Here is a 24,229-nt window from a genome sequence, read left to right on the forward strand (position 1 = left end):
AAAGTATAGAAATTAGGTTATAAATATTTATTATTTATTTTATTCAAAATTTGACTTTTTTGAATTGTATTTTTTATAAGATAGAAGTATATCCGAGAAGTTATCTTAATGAAATACAACGTTAAAGAAGTAACAGGATTTCATTTAATATATGTAATCTTAACTTATATTTTAATCAATTTTAACCTTAGTTATAGTGTTGATATTAGTATCAAGACTACAAGTTTAATACTTATTAGTTAAGATAGAAACATTCACACGTACACACACGTAAAAAGACACACATAAAAGAATTTGAATTCATTATCAAATAAAAATTGAAGGGAGTAGAAAATTTGAATAGTTAAAATAAACAAATAAAATGTAGAGAGTAGAGAGGAATCACTTGATGATTATTTAGAAAATAATAAAAATAGATAAAACATATATTAAAAAATGTATTAAAAGTAAAATGTGTAAAATGAATTATACTAGGATAGAAGCATATATTATTATTATGCGTAAAATAAATATGGGGCAGGCCGGGGGAAGAATACTGAACAGGAAAGCTTTGTCACAGGTATAATTCACGCGTTGTGCGGTGCACGTGACCGGTCGTTCATTCGAAGCACCGTTACTCTTTAAGGACTCGCCTTCTTCCTCTCAATCAACCCAATTTCCCAAGGTCTGCACTCTTCATTCTTCAACCATCACCGTCGCAATTACCTTCTCTATTTCCTCACTGCATTTCCAGCCCCAATTTCATCTTCAAACTCCGCACCACTGATCCTGCACCTCACGTCCCCTATCCACCATGGTTACTCCTGTTTCTTCCTCCGAGCGCGTGGACTTGGCCAGGCTCTGCGCCTCCAAGGACTGGTCCAAGGCCATTCGAATCCTCGATTCCCTCATTTCTCACTCCACCGCAGTCCAAGACCTATGGTTCCTGTTTCGCTTCCCTTTTTATCTCATTCATTTATCATTTTTCTCAATGCTTGCTTCGCATGTATATGTCTATTTGTGACGCCCGATCCTGTTCCTATTCTCTCTTTCAGCAACCGCGCCTTCTGTTACAGCAAATTGGAGCTTCACAAGCACGTGATTAAGGATTGCGATAGAGCGCTTCAGCTTGACCCTACGCTTCTTCAAGCTTACATTCTCAAAGGTTCTTTTATCTTGTTAAATTTGATCCCTTTCTCTATCTCGTTTTTTCCTCTTTCTCTGTTTTTTTTATTAATTAAATTTATGCTTTTCTTACCTATCCTAATTGCGTGATATTTGAATTAGTTAGGTTTGAGTAAAACGTTACCTGTAAGATAATTTTTCCTTGTGTATTTCGCCTTGGAATTTTACTGTGCCGCTTTTTGACTTTTTTCTGACTAGCTCCCCAGGGCTATTTTAGATATGCTATTTCTCGTGATTAATTAAATAGACGGATAGGGTGCTGTTCGTTCCATGTCATCTTTCAATATTATGTGCACAGAAGCGACATTGTACAGCTTCTGTGTAATTGCAGAAAATTTATGTGTGTATTACTGCATATGTTACAGGTGATGTGCTTTACACAGAAGAGAAGTATACAGTTTCTGCATAACTTAAGAAAATTGATGTGATTATGTATGTATTACTGAATGTTATGCATGTTGGCCCGTTGCAAAGAGGCAACAATGTACAACTTCTGCATAATTTAAGAAAAATTTCTTTTTTATGTGGGTATTGTTACTAATTTTATGCGTGTTGGCGCATTGCACAGAAGCTACAATATACAATTTCTGTGTAACTGAAGAAAATTGACGACATTACGTGTGTATTGGACGTGTGTCCGAAAAACTGACTAGTTTAATAATTGATTATACACTGAAATTGAGGAAGTCAAGTGAAAAGACAATTTGTCTCCCATGATGAATGGTGTTGGTTGTTGCATGATGATCATGTTGGAATTGTTTTATAGTGGATTTGGTTTGCTGTTTATAGATTAGCATCATGTCATTCTTTTAGTTCATGGTAAAGGTTTGAGTAAAATATTCTCATGCTCAAATATGTCTTGTATTTTATTTTAACTTCTGGCTATTTTATTCTATTATCTAGGTTCTGCTCTCTCTGTGTTGGGAAGGAAAGAAAATGCTCTATTGGTGTGGGAGCAGGGCTATGAACTTGCTCTGCATCAGTCTGCTGACTTGAAACAGCTGCTAGAGCTTGAAGAGCTTATAGCGACAGCAAAACAAGGAAACAATGCACTGTGTGAAGGTGAAACACATAGGCCATCCATTCTGCAAACCATATCAGGTTCTCCAATTAATGGGAACTTGAGTGAAACTTTTAAGTTCCAAGATACGCTGGGCACTAAGGCTGAATTATGCGACAATGCTACCAGTGATAAATCTGAGATATGCCTGAAGGCTGCTGATAGTTTCAACTTAAAAAGTGAAACACATGATGAAGATAGAGAGTCTAATAAATCTGATGGCCAAGTGAATGGAAGCCCTGATGTTCTTGATACACTTAGTTACAATTCTGAATCATGTAATGACTCTAGCGATGCTTCAGAATCAAGTGAAAAAGTATCTACCAATAGTGGTGACTCGGTTAATGTCACTGAAATTTTTAGAAACCCAATTAGCAAGTTTATATTTTCTGATGAAAGAAAAGGTGAAGCAAAGAAAAATAAGAAGTTTTGTGTTGCTCGAATTTCAAATACAAATTCTATCAGTGTAGATTTTCGACTCTCTAGGGGTATAGCAGAGGTTTGTTTTCATACTTGTAACTGAATACAGCAAATTACATAACAGTTTCTGTGTGGTTAGATGAAGGTTCGATATTACGATTCTTTTTCAGGTTAATGAAGGAAAATATGTTAATGCCATATCCATTTTTGACCAGGTGAAACTTTTTCCTTACTAGTGATTCTCTTGGCTTCGTCTTTTCATAACTTTTCTATCTTTCTCTCTCTCTTTTTCTTTCCCATTAATAACATACTGTAGCCGTGCACACCTATCATTTTGCAGATACTGAAAAAGGATCCAGCTTATCCTGAGGCATTAATAGGAAGAGGTACCGCATATGCATTCCAGAGGGAACTTGATGCTGCTATAGTTGATTTTACAAAGGTACTGGAATAATCACTGTCTAGCAGGTGTATATAGAGATATGATATTTCTTCTTTAAATAAACAGTTCACATGTATTAGGCTATACAATTCAATCCATTGGCTGGTGAGGCATGGAAAAGGAGAGGTCAGGCCAGGGCAGCCTTGGGAGAGTTTGTTGAGGTGAGAATGCAACACTTTCTTTGAAGATAGTAGCTGGCTAACATGTTGAATCTGTCAAAGGTCGGGGGCCTTGTGCATCAGGCAGCCCTCGTTATATAATTAATGAAATTATCACTTCTTAATACTATTTGAACATTACCATCTAAAGCTGTAGGCTTTAAGTTGAACTCAACACTTGATCATTTTGGTGCTAAAGCTAAACTATTTGGTTATTAAGGATTCTGTGCTCTTCAATATTTCAAGATTCAATGTTGTTGAAGTCTCTATGTATGACCTATAAGATCTTATGTGATATTGTATAAAATGTCTCAGACAAGAAAATATTGCAAATATTTTCCAGGTTGCATGAAAAAAAATGAAAGATGTTATTGTGTAGATATTACAATTTTGTACATTTCCATTCCTTGCACAAGTATGACCCTATAAATGTGACAATTGCTATTTCCGTCCTCTCTTATGATATCAGGCTATTGAAGACTTGACCAAGGCATTAGAGTTTGAACCTGACACAGCAGATATTCTACATGAAAGAGGTAGCTTGTCTTTAACTAATTTTTTATTTGGATAACTGATTTATGTAGGACTTGAATAACTAGCTATGCCTCCATGTTGCTCTCTTGTAATATCTAGAAGTTCAGACATTAAATTTGGATAAGTTTCTCTGGCATGACTGTTGTTTTAACCCTTAATAAATCTTGTGCAAGCATACATTTCCATTTTTTCAAAAGCATTTGAAGAGTTAACAACATTTTGAAATTACAAGGTATATTTACATTTCCATTACTGGATCCATGAATACGTGGATAACATTATATTAACTAGGGATAAGAGAGAACAACAGACCTGAGTCGGTGCTTGACCAAAGAATTTGAAGTGGTGGACCCTAGGAAAATAATCTTTATATTCTACAAGAAGTGTACCAGTTTTGCTGAGGGAAATAGCAAGACAGCCTGTAAACCTGTGTGTAACCTTATAGATCCAACCCTAAAACTTTTATCAATACCTTGTAAGAAGGCTCACCTGGCCATATGATGCCTAATTAGTCAATGTACATAGAACCCATCAGAAACTCATTTGCTGGTTATTCACAGAGTTCCACAGTAAAGGGGACCCCAAGAAGAGCATTTTTGTTAAAAAAAAGTGGGAATATGGCACTAGAAGCCTACATAAAAGGCAACTATGCAAGGTCAATTGTTGACCAAAGATCAACTACTACTGGCTATTACACTTTCCTCGGAGGAAATCTTGTAACTTGGAGAAGTGAAGTTAAGAGTGTTGTACCAGTTTTGGTGCTGAAGCTGAACTTTTTGCTATGCCTAAATGGGTGCGTGAATTACTGAGGCTTAAATTTGTTCTAGAAGACTTGAAGATTTAAGTGGGACAAATCTATGAAGCTTTAATATGAAAAAAATCAGCAATCGGCATTCAACATAGCCCCGTTCAGCATGATTGAACCAAGAACATTGAAGTGGATAGGTATTTCATGAACAAGAATCATGAAAGTGGGCTGATATGTACTTCATATGTGCCCGCTCATGGACAACTTGCAGTATTCTCACTAATGGATAGAAGAGTCCTAAATAAAGTACAACATATACTATAGTTATTGGAATAAATTAAATAACAGTAGCATAATAGTAATAACAAAACTCAGATATAATACACATTGTTTTTGAAAAATGTGTATTTATCTAGTATTTGTGTATGATATAAATTGTGGAGAACTTGCAGTTTTCTCACTAAGTGGATTGAAGAGTCCTAATAAAGTAAAACATATAATATAGTTATTGAAAGAAGTTTAATAACAGAAGTATAATAGCAATAACAAAATTCAGATATAATACACCTTGTCTTTAAAAATTGTGTATTTATCTAGTATTGGTGTATGATATAAATTATGTGTATGGTTTACTAGACTTCACAGCAGTGTCCATCCTGCTATCCCACTTTAGCAGTTTTAGACTTGGTCGCCACGTGTTGTTATCTGAGATTGAATACTTAACATAACAATAGGGAGATATTTTTTTTCCAAAACTATTGTTGGAACTTCTGTATATATTCTACCTAATTGATTGATGAAATAATCTAGTGAACCCTCAGTTTTTAGACTAATTAATGCGTGTTTACATAATTTTCAATGCAGGAATTGTCAATTTCAAATTTAAAGAGTTTGATGCAGCTGTTGAAGACCTTTCAGCTTGCGTGAAGCTAGATAAGGACAATACATCTGCCTACACATACTTGGTGGGCCTTAAGTGTTAATACTTGAATCCTCATTGATTTGACGTTGTTTTCTGGATCTCTTGTACGGAAGGTCTTTTCAGTTCAGTCTTTCACTAAACAAATTGAATTAATAGGGTTTAGCATTATCTTCAATTGGTGAATATAAGAAAGCTGAAGAAGCTCATCTCAAGTCACTTCAACTTGACAAAAATTTCCTTGAAGCATGGGCTCATCTGACTCAGGTGTTTATTCAACAATACCCATACTGATAGTTTGATCATACTAAAGAAATGAATGTATTCTTCAAATGTGTTTAGTTGTATGCTTGAATTCTGTATGCTATCTGTACTTATATCTGGCTTCACTACTTTCATCCATGTTATTTTTGTCTGCCTGTAATTCAATCTACTTATTCAACTTGGCTTGATGTATCCATTTCATATCAGATCTGTTCTTATCTACATTTTTTTAATTCAATTATAGGCTTATTTATGTGGTAGGCCACAATATTTATAGCTTTTTATATATAGGCTTAAAAGATATTCTGCTAGATGATTTTGTATGCTACTTTGGTATGAAATATGACAGTTTTATCAAAGATCAGCAATAATAGGCTACTAGCTTTGGTCTGAATATGTATTTGACAACTTTATCAAAGATCTGGCAGCCATAGGTAAATAGCTATAAAGTATGATGCTCCTTTTCTTAATAATTACCAGTTATTGGCTTTTTAAGCTATTCTGTTGGTTGATGTTCATTGTAGTGTTGTTCTGAATATGTGGTTTTTGTGCAGTTCTATCAAGATTTAGCAATGCCAACCAAAGCTCTGGAATGTCTAAATAATATGCTACAAATTGATGGGAGGTAATTGTCATGAATTAACTGTATTTACTCGTATGGGCATTGTTTTTCTATAGTTTTCCACTTGATGTACTTTATGGCTATCCTCTTTATCTGAGGCTTCTTGCTTTAACATATTGATCTTAGGTTTGCAAGAGCTTATCATTTGCGCGGCCTTCTATTCCATGCGATGGGTGAACACAGGTATTTCTGCAGCCTTACTTGCTGCTTATCAATTGAAGAAGTTGAATATTTATTTATAGAGGTTTTTTTACTTGCTTGACTCTTTAGGATTTTGTCCTGAACGCTAGTATAAGATATAGCGGCACTCTGGCAGTTAAGGATACATATTTGGATAGTAGAAATACTAGTTTTAGGAACTAAGGAGGGATCATGCAGGAACTTAGATTACTTGCTGTTTTTAATAACAGTTGTAATACTTGAAATGGAATCTTATAAGGAGGTTCATTTTCTATATTTTGTAAATTTAGGTTTGTATTTGAGAACAAGCACTTTGAGGGAGATTTGTGGTGATTGTGGTATTCCTAAAGTTGTAAACTAAAATCATGTAATTGTATTATCTCTATTACTGAATTCTGATTCCCAAAATCACTACTGCTATTATTGTCTACAAATCTAGGATTCTTGAGTGATAAATTGTATATGAATTATTGGACAATGGGTATACTGGTAAAAGTATAAAATTTGTTGAGTTTGGATTTGAAATGGTCCCTAAGTTCCATGTAAGTCGTTTTTCAATGTTTCATACCAATTATCGGTTGGGTTTGGATGTGACAGGAAGGCTATCAAAGATTTGACTATGGGGTTGAGCATTGATGGCAGCAACATCGAGTGTTTGTATTTACGAGCTTCCTGCTACCATGCTGTTGGACAATTCAAAGAGGCGGTATGAACTTTTTAATTTAATTTTTGGGTGCATTGTTGGTTTGTCACACTACAACGTTTTTCAATGGTCTCAGGTCAAGGATTATGATGCTGCATTGGATTTGGAACTGGATTCAATGGACAAGTTTGTGCTCCAGTGCCTTGCCTTTTATCAGGTTTGTTTTATTAATTGTAACTCATCTGTTTTTTGTTCTCCCTCTTAATCCTATTTTACTGATAAAAAAGAACATAAATAATTTTCCTTCTGTGCTATAAGATCTACTAACACGTAATAGCCAACATTCATCTAGAGCAGGAGACATAATCACAAAAAAAAGGGAGCAGGAGAGATATTATAAGCCTAACAATATAAAAAATGCTAGAATGCATGTGGATTTCTGTTGGCATGTTTTAAAATAGGTCTGCTTTAGTTCCTTGTGTCACTTTGTTATATCAACATTGAGGCATACTAGTAGAACTTGCCCTGCCTTGATTCAGCTCCATATGGCATTGGGGCTCTTGGAATTAACATGATATTTCTTAAGTTTCATTAATTATTTAAGAGCCTAGTTCTATGGTGTGCCTGAATCTTTTTTTTTTCCGTATTGCAGAAAGAGATTGCACTGTACACAGCCTCAAAATTTAATGGTGATTTTTGCTGGTTTGATATTGATGGGGATATTGATGCACTTTTTAAGGTAAGTTTTATGAAAACAATTCTACTTTCCTCGGTATTCTAATCTTTCTTTATTCAAAGGTGTCTTAATTGGAAAACCCTATTTTACATTACTTTAGGATTTCCTGATTTCAATTAGTGATTATGATCATGTGTGTAGAGTAGGCCACTTACCTCAAAAACAGGAAGAATAGAAGAAAATATAAGTTTTTCCATAAGCATGACTATCAGAATTTTAGTGTTGGTTTAAAAGGATGTATAGCTCCTAGGCTTTTTGCTTAGGGCATAACTCAATCTCCAAAACCTGTATGTAAGGACAGGACCATAGTTACATAATTTACCATACACTATGGTATGGGTGCCACACGCGACCTAGTAAAGTAAGTATTGGTACCCATGCATAGTATGTATGTTTCGGTAAATAAATATTACCACCAATATATATATATATATATATTTTTTTTTTTTTCATTTGGTAAAAGTTATGAATTGCCTATATATTGTAGATATTACTAGAGATTTATTTTGTTGGCCTTTAATTTGCTAACCTTTAATAATTTAATACTATTTTATTCTGTTGACCTTAAATAATTGATATTGTTTCTTAAGCTGGCCTTTAACATTTTAAAACTATTTACTGTACTTCTCTCAAGAAAAATGGTGCACAACTGACAACACCATCCTCCAACTACAAGTCTACAACTTCAGTAAAATAAAAATAAAAATAGCTTTCTTTTCAACTTCCATTATTGTCTTTCCTTTGGTTTGCCTAACCTTGCCACTGCTTTGCCTTACGTTCCACAATGCCTTACTGCTCACAATCATTTCCACTCTTACATTCTTCATCTTCCATTGTTGCATGACACTTTTCACTGCCAAAGTGAATGTCTTTCCCATTGTTCACCTTCCATTGTTGTATTAGAGCATACTAGTTTGTAAATGAACCATGAATTGGTACACAAACAAATTTACAGTTTTCTACTCATTTGAACAAATTATGTGACTATCTATAGTCAGATCAACCAAACTTTATTAACTTATTTAAACCATTTCTCTAGTTGACGTGGGACTAGACTACCACCCTTGAGGTTGTAATTAAAGCAGGCAAGGGATGGCTGCAATTAAGGTGGCTTTCCAACACTTTCCTTCACACCTAGGGCTATCAGTTAGTGTGGCAAATGCAGATGACCTAATAATGGATTTAAGATAGACTTTTGACACCATTTAAAAATGAGTCCAAGATCTAAACTCAATCCTACAAAACTAACTTCTGAGGTGAGGACTGCCTGATCTTTATAAGCTATATTAAAGCCACATATCTACTTGATGTGGGACCAAACCACCACCCTTGAGATTCTAAGGCGGGCAAGGGGTGATTGCAATCAAGCAAATTGGCAACAATAATAATTAGGTTTAAACCACAATGTGCTTATCCACGTTAAAGCATATGCTGAGGTTCCCATTTCTGCGATGGTTATTTTTATCTTCAATTTTATTGTGTTCAGGAATACTGGTGCAAGAAATTGCACCCAAAGAATGTATGCGAAAAGGTTTTCAGGCAACCTCCTTTACGCGAGTCTTTAAGAAAGGGAAAGCTTAAAAAGCAAGAGTTTACTATTACCAAGCAGAAGGCTGCTCTTCTACTGGCTTCAGATTCCATTGGCATGAAAATCCAATATGATTGTCCAGGATTTCTGCCTAATAGACGTCAGGTAAATCCCTTAGCTGTTGGGGTCCACTTTAATTCTGACAGTCTTTCATGTGCCATAGCGTACTTGTACTTTTCTTTGCTCCAAGACCTAGAAAAGGATTTGTTGCATCCAAAAATTCTGATAATTTTTCTTGTTCATATCATATTGTAGAATCAAATTGCAAAAGTAGGAAACATGCTATATTTTTCCATTTACTTCTAGGTCTCTAATACAAGGGATTCTATTTTGTTTTATCTAGTGACAGAAATAATAGTGCATAATGATTGAATAAGATTATAAAATGGTACAGTTAAGGAATTTCAGTTTTCTGATTTTACACTATAACTAAAATTAAACAAATATAACTTTCCTTTCTTGAAATTTTCTATCTAAAAGAACTTTTTTATTTTAAAATCATGGATATGTGCAAGTTTTGATATATTTTTCCTTTATAATTCATATATTCACTTTAAAGTGACATGCATTCAGTGAACAGTTGTGGTTTTTTTCTCATTATTGTTGATAATATCATCTTATTAACGTGTCTAAATTTGTGTGTTAATATTTCCTTATTATTAGCATCGTATGGCTGGACTTGCCACTATTGAAATTGCACAAAAGGTCTCCAAAGCTTGGCGTTCCCTCCGTGCTGAAGTGAAATGTTCAAATAAAGGGAACTCAAAGAATGGGAAAAGGGCCAGGAGAAGAGAAAGATTTAATATGACCAGTCAAAATAGAGGAGGTGCTGGTTGTAGTACAAGCAGTTCCTCAGTAACACCTTCAAATGGAATTATAGACGAAAGATCATCCAGCCGAATATTGTCATGGCATGATGTTTACTCATTAGCTGTTAGGTGGAGACAGATTTCAGAGCCTTGTGACCCTGTTGTATGGGTGAACAAACTAAGGTATCCCTTCTTTGTGCTAACTATTTTTTTAGAGCACATTAATATAAATGGTGCTGATGTTTAAAATCCTGTAGTTCTAGAGGAATGACTGAACTGTCATCTTTTGTGGTCAGCTAACTTACAGAAATTCAAACTCCCACTCTAATTTTTAGTTAATACTGTTATTGTAAAATTGTTGTTAGAATAGGTCATATTAAATAGACTTTATTGGAAGTTATGTGCTTTGTGTTGTACCTAGGTTTTGGATGTGACATTTCTTATTGTTTTCTCTTTCTTCTCATTCATTGTATATGAACTTCCAATATCATTATAAATATGAGAACCTGAGAGAAGGGAATCAAACTCTCAAATTCATAGTCTATTTGTTGTATTTTTCTCAAATTAGTATTAGAGCTGGTCAATCTCGCTCTGTCTATCTTTGTCTGTCTGGCAAAGAAAACGGTATTCAGTCAGCATTTGTTGCTGTCTGCCGCCGTCCGCGTCGCTGCTGCAGTTTCATCTGCTGATGACATAGTTTGGTGTGCCTCGAGGAGCATGATCCAACCCTGGTAGTCGCATGTCCAAACTCTGTCAGCACCACACATCGTATTCTTCTCGGTTGACCTAGGCACATGTGTCTCACGTCGCCACATGATCAGACTCCTTTTGGATTGCCACCGTTCGACTCACTGGAGCCTTCTGAACATGTTTGCGCTCTTGGTTCTTCATTTTGCTATTGTTTGGTGTGTGACATCAAGGGTTCCTCACAGTTTCTCTCTCCTTTGTCTTTCGGGCTTCATCCTCTCTCTCAAACTCTTCCTCCACCACTGTTTGTTGTTTTTATAGTTGGCACTGGCTGTGTTATGTAGAAGTGTTGTTTTTGGCCACTGGTGCTCATTGTATTTTTGAGAGATTAAAGTTGTTGGTTGTGGGTAATTATTGGCTTGTTATCAATCTGTTGGCCATTTGATTTGGATGTTAATTTGGACCATTTAGGTTTTAATTTTGATTATTGATTGATTCCTCTTTCAATAGGTCTTCCTTTACTCAAAGTGGGTGCAAACATTCTCAATGCTCCTTTTTGTAGGAGAATTGGCCACATTCGAGTCACGTCCTGTGTTTTGTTATTTTGTCACTTTTATTGATGAATATTCTCGTTGTACCTGATGAAACATAGGTTTAAACTTTTGAATATCTTTGAGTCTTTCCTTAATGAAATTAAAAACCAATTTGGCCAAGTGATCAAGATCTTAAGGAGTGATAAAGCAAAATAATACTTTTCTTATGGTTTTTCTACTCTATTAAATTCATGTTATTTTACATTAGTCCACCTGTCCTCATACACTTCAGCAAAATGGTATAATAGAGAAAAAGAATAAACACTTAGTTGAAACTACTCGTACCTTATTGTTTGGTGTCAATCTATCTGTCCATCATTGGGGTCATGTCATTCTTACTTCTTGTTATCTTATTAATAAATGTCCTTTTCTTCTTTGGACAATAAATTTCTATATTCCATTGTGTTTTTGAATAAACATCCTTTTCCATTTCTCCTCGAGTCTTGTGTCTTTGGTTGTGCATGTTTTGTACATGATGTGTCTTCAGATTTGGACAAACTTTTAACCTAAGCTATCAAATGTGTCTTAGGATATTCTAGTATTCAAAAAGGGTATCGTTGTAATTCCTCTGAAACTAAAAAGTATTACATGTTAGTAAATGTCACATGTTTTGAAGAAACTCCTCCTCCTTCACATAAGATGTTAACTTTGTCCAATAGGTCTTGCATGTGCCTTTAGATAAGCGCTTTGTGTATCCAATTTCAAACATTGTTCCAAATTTTCCCAATAATCCAAATTCCTTTCATTAGCCCAGTTCATCGAGGCCATCACCCAGACCCAAATGACTAGTCCAATACCGTGTGATGAGTCATCTTCGTCAAGTCCTTCACCATCATCGTTCCATACTACGACTCATGATGATTCTAGTTGGCCTATTGTCATTCACAAAGCTATACACGCGCATCTATCATCCTATTTAAAATTTTCAATGTTATTATCGTTTGTCTCTTACCTATTGTTCTTTTATCTCCTTTATAACTTCTATTACCATTCTTAAAAATGTGAAAGATGCGCTCGACTATCCTAGATAGCGACAAGCCATTATTGTTGAAATGTAGTTCCTTGAACATTGATACATGAGAGTTAGTTCCTTTTCCATTCGAAAAGAAGATGTTTGGTTGTCTTTGAGTCTATTCCATAAAAGTTGGCCTAATGGTGAAGTTGATTGTCTCAGAGATTGATTGGTAGCAAAAGGATATGCTTAGATCTATGGGCTCAACTACAATGATACTTACTCTCTCCGATGGCCAAGATGACTACTATTAGACTTTTCCTTGCCATGACAATCATTGGTCATTGGCCTCTATTAATTAAATATTAAGAATATTTTTTGTATACTGATCTTGAGGAAGAGTCTGCATGGAACAACCTGTTGAGTTTGTTGCTCAAGGGGAGTCTAGTCTAGTTTGTAAATTGCGTCTCTCTCTCTCTATGTCTCAAGCAATCTCCACGTCCTTGGTTTGGAAAGTTTAATCATATTGGTCAAACCTTTGGGCTGAAACGCAATAAGGCATATCATTATGTTTTATATTGTCATACTTCCCCTGGAAAATGTGTGTACTTAATAGTGTATGTTGATAATATAGTCATTACAGGGAACGATGTTGCTAGAATATCTAAATTAAAGGGACACCTATACATCATTTTTAGACTAACGATCTTGGATGTCTCAAATATTTTTTGGGCTTTGACATAGCCCAATTAAAGGAAGGCGTTTTAATTTTTCAAAGAAATTATGCTTTAGGTATCCTTGAAGAGACATATCATTGATTGTAAACAAGTGGATTGTCCTATGGATCCAAATCAGAAATTAATGTTAGAAGAGGGATAAGTGTTCTCTTATCATGAAAGATATAGAAGGATGATTGGAAAACTTATCTACCTTACCATTACTAGACCAGATTTGTCTTTTGTAGTTGGTATTGTAAGTTAGTTCATGCAGAATCCTTGTGTTGATCATTGCTATCGTGCGTATTCTACGGTACCTCAAGAAGGCTCTAGGACAAGGGCTACTTTATGAAGATAAAGGGAATACTTCAAATCTCTTGATATTGTGATGCTGATTGGGCAAGGTCTCCTGTGGCTAGAAGCTTTGCTACAAGATATTATGTTTTCATTGGAGGAAATATTATCTCTTGAAAAAGCAAGAAGCAAAATGTAGTTGCCCAATCAATTGTTGAACCTGAGTATTGGGCAATGACATCTCTCACTTGTGAGCTTATATGGGTAAAAAAATTCCTCCAAGAATTAGATTTTTGTGCGGTTCAACAACTAAGATGTATTGTGATAACCAAGCTGCTCTCCACATTGTCGCAATCCAGTATTCCGTGAGAGGACTGAACACCTAGAAATCAATTGTCATTTTATTCAATAAAAGTTGTTGTCCAAAGAAATATGGACTGAGTTTGTCGGATCAAATGATCAACTTGCATATGTGTTAACAAAATCCTTTAGTGGACCTTTGAATTGAATTTATTTGTTTTCTGCTTGGTACATACAATTTATATGCTCCAACTTAAGAGAGAGTGTTATAAATTATAATAGGTCATCTTAAATAGACTTTCCTGAAGAACTGTTATGTGCTTTGTGTCTGTACCTAGTTTTTACGTGACCTTGCTTGTTCTTTTCTTTTTCCTCATTATATTTGAACTTCCAATGTCATTATAAATATGAGAACCTAAGAAAGGGGAATCAAGCTCTCAAATTCATCCTCTATTCTTTGTATTTTTCTCAAGTATTAAATGTTTGTAAAGTCATGTTCATATTTCAAACCCATCTCCACCGACTTGAGGTAGTATTTTTACATCAAATGTTTCCAGTTTAGACAACTCCTGCTCCTATGTAAAATTAATAGCAAATAATTGTTAAAAGAACTATAACATGATTGGGGAAGGAAGAGAAGGACGACATAAATTTACACTAAACCAAATTAATCTCAAAGATAAGTTGACAAAATTTTATGTATACTACGTAATAATACTTAACCTTTACTCATTTTATCTGCTGAGTAAAAGTGTGGAGTTTCTCTTACTTCTAGATAACCAACCACGACCTCTTTGATACTAAACAATGATCACCTTCCCCCCACCTCGGAATGAGGATGTTTTTTATAAAAGAATTTGGTTATTTGAACTTATTGTTTGTCCTTTTTGTTTCTTTGTTACATTTTGTGTATGTGTGTTAACTTATGCCCTTTTTCAAATGATTTCCAATCTTAAGATTTGGTTGACTTTAGATTTTGAGAGAAATTTACATGAGTGTATCTCACTTATGTATGTATTATATATATATTCAGCCTTCATGTTATTTTTAAGTTTTAGTACTTTCACTTCTTGTGGATTGCTTTGCTAAGATTGAGTTTACATATATTAAAATTTTGCAATCAAACTCTTTTATTTTTGAAGTATAAACTTTCCTTTATTTGTAACAATAAACTCAATTTTATTGGTCTAGGTTGGATAAATTTTTGCCTTTATTGGTTGCCAGCCTAATAGCACCGTGATATAGAATTTAAGTGGAGAGAAAGGAATAGAAAGACAGAAAGAAAGAGGTTGAAAGGGAAAAAAAGACAGAATAGAGAGGATAGAGAGAAACAAGGATCAGAGAAACTGTGTCCGCGCTTGATTATCATTTCAGTCTGTATATATTTTGTCTAAAATACAACAGTTCTTTTCTTATTTATTTTAACATATCACAACATTGGTTAATGTGCCTGGTTTTTCCTCGGATTATTATTTCAGAGTTGGACTCAAGACTTGTGTTGAATTTTGAATTTTTGTTTTGCACTGCAGTGATGAGTTTATTGCTGGATTTGGTTCTCACACACCCATGATTCTTGGGCAAGCCAAAGTTGTCCGTTACTTCCCTAATTATGAAAGGTGAAACCTATTTGCTGTTTTTATTGATTTATTCTATATTGATAGACTGGATCTTAAAGGAACAATATGACATCATTGATACTTGTAACTGACTCCGCATCGTCGGAAAAAGGCTTGGTTGTTGTTGTAGTAGTAGGCTAACTTTGAAAATGGTGGTTGTTTTTAATGTTACAGAACATTAGAAATTGCAAAGGCTGTAATGAAAGAGAAAACATTTGTCCGAAGCAAAACAGATAAGATCATTCATCTTTCAGAAGATGGGAAATTAGAAGAGGTCAGTTGTTGATTGTTGATTTAGATATGTCGTACCACTTTTCTTTATCGTTGCTTGCCTGCAATAGGCCTCCTCACTGACTTTTAACCCCACAAGCTGTAGCTTTGGAAAAGTTACTTAGTTCTGTTGATATCAGCAGTAAACCTCTTATGCACTTATTTGGCTGGGTGGTATACTGAAGTTGTACATGTGGGATAGACATAATCTCTTCTTTATGTATTAAAGTGTCATTAGACCCAGTTCTTCATGCACTCAGGCTCAGCCACATATAGCAATCAAAGTACTATGCGCACAGAAACCATCCTTATCATTAGATAGGCTGAATGTCTACCCTAGAAAATTGAAATTCCCAAGTTACATGATAGACTATGTTTCTTATGCATCAATTGAGATCGACTGTGTAACATTTAATCTGTTATTTCTAATCAATTGACTTTGGTATTTTACATTAGCTTGTGAACATAGGCTGATTGACGAGCTTTTCCGGAAGTTTCTTATAGGAGAGACAAATAAAGGAAAATTGAATTAGCTACTCCATAAGTTAAAATAGCACATGCATGAGCTAATTTATAGAAAAACTCAGTTTCTCTAATTTTTTATTTAGCTTGTAGAGAAGTTAAATTATTTTTTCTTATTTTTTTTCCTAGAAGGATTTTTGTAGAAACTCGTTCAAACTTGTCCACAAGATAAATACAATTAATGCTCAACGATTTCATTTTTCTCAGTTAGATTTTTGACAAAGAAATGCTTGTAGATTATTTTTCCTTTCTTTTGAATGATATCAAACTTTACTTGCTGATGTTGCTTGTTTTTCTGTTTATAATATTACCTATAGCTTGAAGAACAACATCGTTGTAGTCTAACCTTTTCTGAAACACTTTAATGCTTGGTATGCAGATTATGCATGCAAAATCATGCTCTGATCTTTACAGAGTTGTTGGTGAGGATTTTTGGTTGGCTACCTGGTGCAACAGTACTGCATTTGAAGGGTATGTGTACACAGTGGTAACAGTGACACATATTTTCATTGACATTTATTTACATTTTGGATGATATTGTTTTTTCAGGAAGCAGCTTGAAGGGACTAGGATAACTGTTGTAAAAATGTAAGCTTGACAGACAAGCCTTGTAAAATTTTAGTTTTCACGCTACGAATTTAATTGGAAACTGAACATGTTTTTCAGGGGGGAGCACGGTTTCGACTTTGCAATCCGAACACCTAGTACACCTGCTAGATGGGAGGATTTTGACGAAGAAATGACAGTGGCATGGGAAGTATGTTTCTCGTACCAAGCAACTTTTAGTGTATTAATTAGCTGACAGTGGTGGATGATATAATGTTGTTTTGACATCCTTTCCAATGATCTCATCCTCATATGTATCATTCAATTATCATTAATATTTCGCTGACCTTTTTAAATAGAAGGTAGCCAACAGATTTTATTATTGTCAAAGTTTCATCTGAAAATATGCTTTTATACAATGGCTCAACTTATTAGCTGAATTATAGTATTTATCTTGTACTCATCTTGGAAATGTTATGATTCAGACTATCTGCAATGCTTACTGTGGTGAAAATTACGGGTCTACTGATTTCGACATGCTTGAAAACGTGCGAGATGCAATTTTAAGGATGACATATTATTGGTATATTTTTTTCAAAATGGGTTGGTTTATTTATCTTCTGATTTTTTAGCATTTGAAAATCATTTGTTAATCTGACTGAACTGTTTTTCAGGTATAACTTCATGCCACTGTCTAGGGGATCTGCTGCAGTTGGATTTATCGTTATGCTGGGCTTGTTACTTGCTGCGAACATGGAGTTCACGGGAAGCATCCCACAGGATTTACAGGTTGATTGGGAAGCCATTCTGAACTTAGATCCAAACTCGTTTGTGGATTCGGTTAAAACGTGGCTGTACCCATCTCTGAAGGTGACAACCTCATGGAAAGATTATCATGATGTTGCGTCAACTTTTGCAACAACAGGGTCGGTTATCGCTGCTTTGAACTTTTCTTCTGATGATTGAGCTCCTGTAATTATGATGACCATGAGATTAATTGCATATTAACTTTGACATGTTAGTTACATTGTAATCATATGTTAAAGATTATATACAATAAAGTTATTATGTCATTGGATGAAAAATGACCTTCTCTTCTCACTATTTTTTCCTCACGCTGCTTCAATAGAAAGTGATAAAAGCCGAATGCTTTATGTTTGTATTTTATTTTGTCAGATTCTTCGCAACGTCAATTGGTCTTGTCATAATTATTTACATCCTTTTATTATTTTCTCCACCCTTCCATTTATTTCCTGTTTTATCTGTACTCTTCCCGTGATGCCTTAAGCTTCGGTTTACGGCCATGATTGAGATATTCTGTCTTTTGAGGTATTTTATTGTGTAGTGCGCAGAAGAAACCAAAGTAGTTTGGTCGGATAAGGCTCATGAATCCAACTTTATTGCAATAAGAGGTCATAAAATAATATTTAAACCAGAACATTTTATGACTAATATCGCCAACTTGATTTGTCCTTTTCATGAACTGTGAATCGTGCTTTGAATGTTTCTTCAAGTTTCATACACTCTAATGACATTAATTTATTTTTGTCCTTTTCACTTCACGGAGAGAAGCCTTTTGCACAACAAAAGATAACAAATATCATGACCATAATTCAATCTATCATTGTATGGCTAATCTGTTTTTGCATACAATCAACAAATTATAAATAACATAGCAGAAAAGAAAATGGAAATTTAAATAAATTTCCAATCTCTATTGGTTCAAGTGACAAGGAACTTAATTCCGTTAGATTAAATTTGAGAGTTGAATTCGGTAAAGGAAAAAGATAAATATTAAAATAAATTATCCTTTTAAATAAACTCAACAGACTCAGTTTACATTAGTTTTAGTCAAATGTGAATTGCAGATAAGTAGAATATAAAACCAAAAAAATAATATATATAGTATAAAGAACTTTAATTCTTACTAGATTAGGACCAGTTTGTTTAAAATAAAAAAAATTATTCTAATTTAAAATAATTTAGTGATTACCTTTTAGAGATTTAAAAAGTGATAGTTTACAATTTAAAAATAATTATTTTATGAGAAACTGTTTTAAATAGTTTTTACTGTAATTAGACCTTTTATTCTTTTAACTTCAGATTATTTTTAACAAATGTAATAAAAACAATATAAAATTAATGGTGTTTTAAGAAAAGTTACTATTTGACTATAAAAGTTTAAACAAATGAACTCTAGGTGAATGCATCTCAAATATCAAACCAAGCAAAAAAAGGTTCATTTATGATTGAAATAATTAATTAATCTGACTGAAAGCATCTTTTCACTTTGTGGTAGGCATATAACTTTAATAATACCTTCTTAATCATTCTTAAAAAATATTTGATTTGTTGTCTTTTCTACATATAGGAATGGATTGAGATATGCCATGAAAATATATTTTGATCTTCAATGGTGATACGTGGAGGTGCAAGCGAGAAGTGCGGGACAGGTAAAAAACAACTAATAAAAGTGAGTGATTGACCAGATATTTAATTCTTGAGCAGCTACTTAACATCATTTGTGCAGGTAAGGATACCTAATAAAGATCATAAACCTTTAATTGATTGACATAACCATCCACAAATATGTAAAGTTGGAATTTCAGATTGAAATTTCAAAGACATGACAAACCCTCCTATATTTTTAAATTCAATTTGCGTATATGAACTGTAAAATTAACAGACTACCTAGTGCAGGAATTCTTTTCAAACTAACCGATTTTATACATCAGCAACCATATAATAATACTATATAATAATAATAAAATAATATTAAACACATTTTAATACGAAATTTGTATAATTTCTTTTCTCTTTTAACTTTCTTTTACTTAATTTAGATAATCTATCTTTTTACTCTAATCTCATCATCCAAACAAAGAGGATGAAATGTACATCCAATTGGTGTCAAATGAAATGGTTAAAGAGGACCTTTTACTTAATAAATTTGTATTGACGTGACTAAGATTCTAAATCATTTTCGACATCTTTAAAAATATAAGTAAAATTAAAAACTAAATATGTATTCTTGTATTTTAAATTATATTAATGAAATTAGTTTTAATTTTATATATAACGATTCAGTTATAATACGTATATATTTCACTAAACTGTATTTTAAAACTTTATTATATCATTTTTATTTTTAATATGGGTAATAAGATTGAATATTGACTCATGTTAATGGAGTGAATAATAGTGAACAAAGTGAAATTTATAAATATTTATGAAAAAATTGTTTAGAAATTTTTTAAAATAAAGTTATTTTTTTAAAAAAAAATATATTCTATTTAAACTAATATTTAATAATGTAACTTACTTAAATTTATTATTTGGGAAGAATAGTTTTATTTGTATTATTTTTTTATATAACTTTATATAGGTAATATTTTAAGGTAAATTTTTTATTTAAGATTTTAAAAAATATTTTTTAAATAATATTATTTAATATGTATAAAATGAATAAAAAGTATAAAAGGTACTTCTAAATCATAAAAACTATAACCACAATTACAGAAGAAATAAAGTTTTAGATACTTCCAAGTTTTGCGTACACCAATCTCACATTTTCATATGTGAAATCCATATCATACAATTTATTAGATAGTATAGTTTATTTTATTCGGTACGAAAAGAGTCTAATGTTTCATTGAACTTCTTATTCAGGAACCAATAATAGTTACTACACTTAGGACTTTAAGTGACATATTTTTATTTATTGCGTTTACATTTAGGTGAAAAAAATGTGAATTTTCATAGTTGTCAAATGTGGTTAATTGTGTTAAGAATTTGATTAAATGGATAATATAATTTGAAAATTATTATTATTGACCTAAAAATGACAAAAAAAAGTGGATGGATGACATAAGAAGTCAATGCTTTGGTTAACATAGTTATAAAAGGTAGTTAACTTTGTTCTACAATTGGTAAAATGAATTTTGTAATTTGAAATTCATAGACATTGACTTAAAAATGATAGGTGAATGACAATAAGTTCTTTTTGAAGTCAATGGTCCGATTATTGTTCATCGTTGCAACTTTAGGTGACTTAATTTTATGTATCTGTGTATTAAATTTTTGGTAGAAAATATGATAGTTAACATAGTTCTCAAATGTGATTAATTGTGTACACCATTTGGGTACATGCATAAATTAAATTGGAAATCATGGTGATTTCCCTTACAATGACAAAACAATACTGAGTGAATGACACATAAAAACAATGATTCAAATTTTATTGTTCTTTTGGACTTTAGGTGAAATAATTTTTTTGAATTTGTGCATTACATTTTGATGGAAAATGCTATGTTTAATATAGTGATCAAATGTGATTAATTGCTTACACCATTTTGATACATTCTTAAATTAATTTGGAAATTATAATGATTGCACTTAAAATAACAAAAAATAATGAGTTTATGACACATGAAAACAATTATTCATATTTTATTTTACATATTTTTTTTAATTATTACATTTATACTTGAAAAAATGTGGATTATTATAGTGTTGAGAATTTTGTTAAATGGGTAATATGAAAATTGCGGTTATTAATACAAGAATGACGAAAAGAAGTAGGTGAAAATTGTGGTTCTTAAAGAATCCCTCATTGCAATCCCTTTTATCAGAGAATATTAACCTCTTTCAATCCCTGTGTTTCAGATAATATTAACCTCAAGTTTGCATGATTATTCATTAAAAGTGAGACATTCTGGAATTAAATGTTCCAAAATTTTGGTAAGAAAAAGGTTATAAGGAAGAAATATCTCAGTACTTTATACAAGTTTTTAATAAAATAAAGCATAGCATAAAAAACAGATACAAATATAAAATAAGATTATTAATATGATGAAGAGAAATAAAAAGGAAAAATTAATTATACACACAACGATTATAAATAATATAGTTAATGTGTCAGAAAAATTGTATAATATTTTCCCCCTTTCTTGTGAATGAAGGCAAAAGTACTGGGCATGCCAATGTAAAAGAGCCATTGAGGGAGGTTCATCTCCTCCATGGTAGCAGCTTCATATAAAATCAATTCCTCACTTTCTTCTCTCCCATGCTCTTCTTTACTGAAAGGTTCCTCTGCAATATACCAACTCATCCCTATATATAATGCAAACATGAAAACAGTTCATTAAGGCCTTTCCATTCACCACTTGCTCTAATAAGTGATATAATGTGATAACTATTATAAATTACTCATGCATTGCACAACTAAACCTTGCATGTAGAACCTAAAATGAGATCAAACAAAGAAAAACTTGAGCGTGTAATTAGAACTGACCTTCATTTTTCTCCTCGTTTTCTGACTCAAATTCTTAACGTCAATCCGATTCCGCCCCATCACGAATTCTTTCATTTCTTCGTGTTTGCTATACCACTTTGACTGAGCTGAAGCAAAGAGCCACGTTGAATTCATCTGCTTGTTGAAAATTCCTGCTACATAGTATGGTATCTTGAACCCCTTTGAGTTCATGAACGCTAAACAATCCATCAAGCTCTCCTTAGCAAGCCCTTTCATGTCATAAGCTTGTGATCTTCTCCACAAACTCTTACTGTGAGGACGCGCCACTCCCGATAGGCACAGTGCTCTAGTGGCATCACTGATGGCACCTTCTGCATCTTTAAGAAGCAAATAACACTGAGCTCTGTTCCCATGAAGCACAATTCTCTCTTTCCTTAGTTTTAAAGGGCACAAATCTAAAGCCTCTGAGTATTTCACCACAGCCTTTTCAATCTCCCCTGCAAAAAATCTCTCACTTCCTTCTTGTTTCAGAACACACGACAAGGCTTCTTTTTCTCTAGTTTCCTGCACACTCATCACTTTCTCTCTCTTGACTCTCTCTACCTTCATATCCCATAATTCTTCTAACCTTCTCCTGCTTCTTTCACTATTCAAACAAAACTCGCGAACCTTGATCTTGTGGTAATCGTGTAAGAGCACCTGCATGATTGCTTTTCCAACTTTGTATTTCCCTTTGAGGTCTCTTAATTCAACCAAATCAGCAAGCGCTGGAGCTGCTGTGTCTATCACTTTGTACCTTGTAACTGGGTCTATGAGAAGTTGCATAAGACTTTCAATTGCCATGTGTTGCCTTTCATCTGAGGATCTCGACACGTGGCACAAACTCTCTACCACTTCTTGCAAACTTGCTATGCTTTCTCTTCCCATTTGTGTGTGACAGAGAGTTTTCAAAAGTCCTATTCCAGAAGGTGAAGAGGGGTTTGATAGTCCCCCCCACATACCACACAAGTCCTTCAAGAATTTCTTCTTACATATTAACCTGAGAGATCTTTGTCTACATGCAAAGCAGTGTAGGAGAAAGAGAGACCAACATTGAAGCTGGCTGGCCCATTCTTCTGCCTTTCTGTTTTCCAATTCAAAGCCTCCGAACCCTCTTGTTAAAAGGTTCCTATGGTACTTCAATCTCTCTGTCTTCTTCAAGCCAACAAAGTCATCATATACCTTGTTCATGCACGTGGAAGCTATATTCGTGGCTGCTTCTATGATTTCTACTTCATATGCTTTAATTGCTTCAAAAGTTGCTTCATGGCTGGCTAGATGACCCATTGCTCTAAGTGCAGCCCTTTGTTCAACCCACTTTAGCTTACCCCGAAGAAGTTCAAGCAAAGGCTGAACCACTGAGGACTTAACTGCTTTTTTGGCAAACTTGGGTTTCATCATGGTATAGGAACCAATGATATGTGCTGCATAGTAGGGTATATAAATGTTCTGGTGCCTAAGAAGCCAACTTCTGTCAGTGACACCTTTACTAATCAGTTTGGCCATGCATGTGAAGATGCCAAGGGAAGGAAATTCAGGGTCGTTTGGTTTAGTCATGGCGATTTTCCAGATCCCACTTAGGACCAGGACATGTTCTTGGTTGTTTCTGAGAGGCATTTGTTTGAAGTATTTAGCTATTTTGGTTCTTCTCACAGAAGGCACTGTTTCAGACAAGATACAGAAGAAACAGGAACAGTTCAAATTGTGACCAGTCTTGTTGGTTGAAATTTCTGGGATTTGGAATTCCATGGCTTGTGGAATTGAGATGTTGAAGTCTTGGATGGTGTTTGTCCCGTAGGGAAGAATGAGCACACAATAAAAAAAATATTCTATATATAGCTCATATTTTTCAGAATTTATTATTTATGGACTAATTGGAAATCATTAAGTTGGAAAACTACACATTTTAACTCAAGAAAAACATTATATTATCGTAGTAAACTCACCAATTATATTTGATAAAAATGATGTCTTACTCTATTCAATGTAACTAGGTTTTATTACTATATAAAAAAATCAAGAAAATTTGTTATTTAATTTGAATTTTTCGTCAAACTTGAATTTAGTTTTTACAGTTTCAAATGAATCAGTTCTTAAATTTATATGTAAATTTAGTCCTCTCCTCAATTTTATAATAGTAAAAAATTGTCACC

At 33.5% G+C, this 24,229-nt stretch overlaps 2 protein-coding genes across 2 annotated transcripts; one reads left to right on the plus strand and one right to left on the minus strand.

Moving 5' to 3' along the window:
- The first annotated feature begins 512 nt into the window (after nucleotides 1-512).
- Nucleotides 513-17,867, plus strand: LOC137808248 (suppressor of RPS4-RLD 1). The gene is made up of 23 exons (XM_068609275.2): nucleotides 513-921; nucleotides 1,035-1,144; nucleotides 2,068-2,723; nucleotides 2,815-2,859; nucleotides 2,985-3,086; nucleotides 3,167-3,247; nucleotides 3,714-3,780; nucleotides 5,391-5,491; nucleotides 5,605-5,712; nucleotides 6,264-6,334; nucleotides 6,458-6,514; nucleotides 7,109-7,217; nucleotides 7,291-7,371; nucleotides 7,807-7,893; nucleotides 9,377-9,583; nucleotides 10,142-10,470; nucleotides 15,359-15,445; nucleotides 15,620-15,719; nucleotides 16,617-16,708; nucleotides 16,787-16,825; nucleotides 16,904-16,994; nucleotides 17,269-17,366; nucleotides 17,458-17,867. Exons 1-23 carry the CDS (start codon nucleotides 794-796, stop codon nucleotides 17,747-17,749), a joined length of 3,138 nt encoding a protein of 1,045 aa, XP_068465376.1. The 5' UTR covers nucleotides 513-793; the 3' UTR covers nucleotides 17,750-17,867.
- A 3,631-nt stretch (nucleotides 17,868-21,498) lies between these two features.
- Nucleotides 21,499-23,892, minus strand: LOC137808249 (uncharacterized). The gene is made up of 2 exons (XM_068609276.2): nucleotides 22,077-23,892; nucleotides 21,499-21,895 (listed from the first exon to the last, which is right to left on the minus strand). Exons 1-2 carry the CDS (start codon nucleotides 23,823-23,825, stop codon nucleotides 21,890-21,892), a joined length of 1,755 nt encoding a protein of 584 aa, XP_068465377.1. The 5' UTR covers nucleotides 23,826-23,892; the 3' UTR covers nucleotides 21,499-21,889.
- Between the last annotated feature and the right edge of the window lie 337 nt (nucleotides 23,893-24,229).

Source organism: Phaseolus vulgaris, chromosome 3 (assembly GCF_051622355.1).
Source record: "Phaseolus vulgaris cultivar YP4 chromosome 3, ASM5162235v1, whole genome shotgun sequence".
Lineage (NCBI taxonomy): Eukaryota > Viridiplantae > Streptophyta > Magnoliopsida > Fabales > Fabaceae > Phaseolus > Phaseolus vulgaris.

What these genes read in the sequence shown, in the direction of transcription:
- LOC137808248 (XM_068609275.2), top strand. Translation starts at nt 794, where the DNA reads ATGGTTACTCCTGTTTCTTCCTCCGAGCGCGTGGACTTGGCCAGGCTC. An exon ending in CCATATCCATTTTTGACCAG is followed by an intron (nt 2,860 to 2,984) that starts GTGAAACTTTTT and finishes ATCATTTTGCAG; the next exon opens with ATACTGAAAAAGGATCCAGC. An exon ending in ATGCTACAAATTGATGGGAG is followed by an intron (nt 6,335 to 6,457) that starts GTAATTGTCATG and finishes TATTGATCTTAG; the next exon opens with GTTTGCAAGAGCTTATCATT.
- LOC137808249 (XM_068609276.2), bottom strand. Translation starts at nt 23,825, where the DNA reads ATGGAATTCCAAATCCCAGAAATTTCAACCAACAAGACTGGTCACAAT.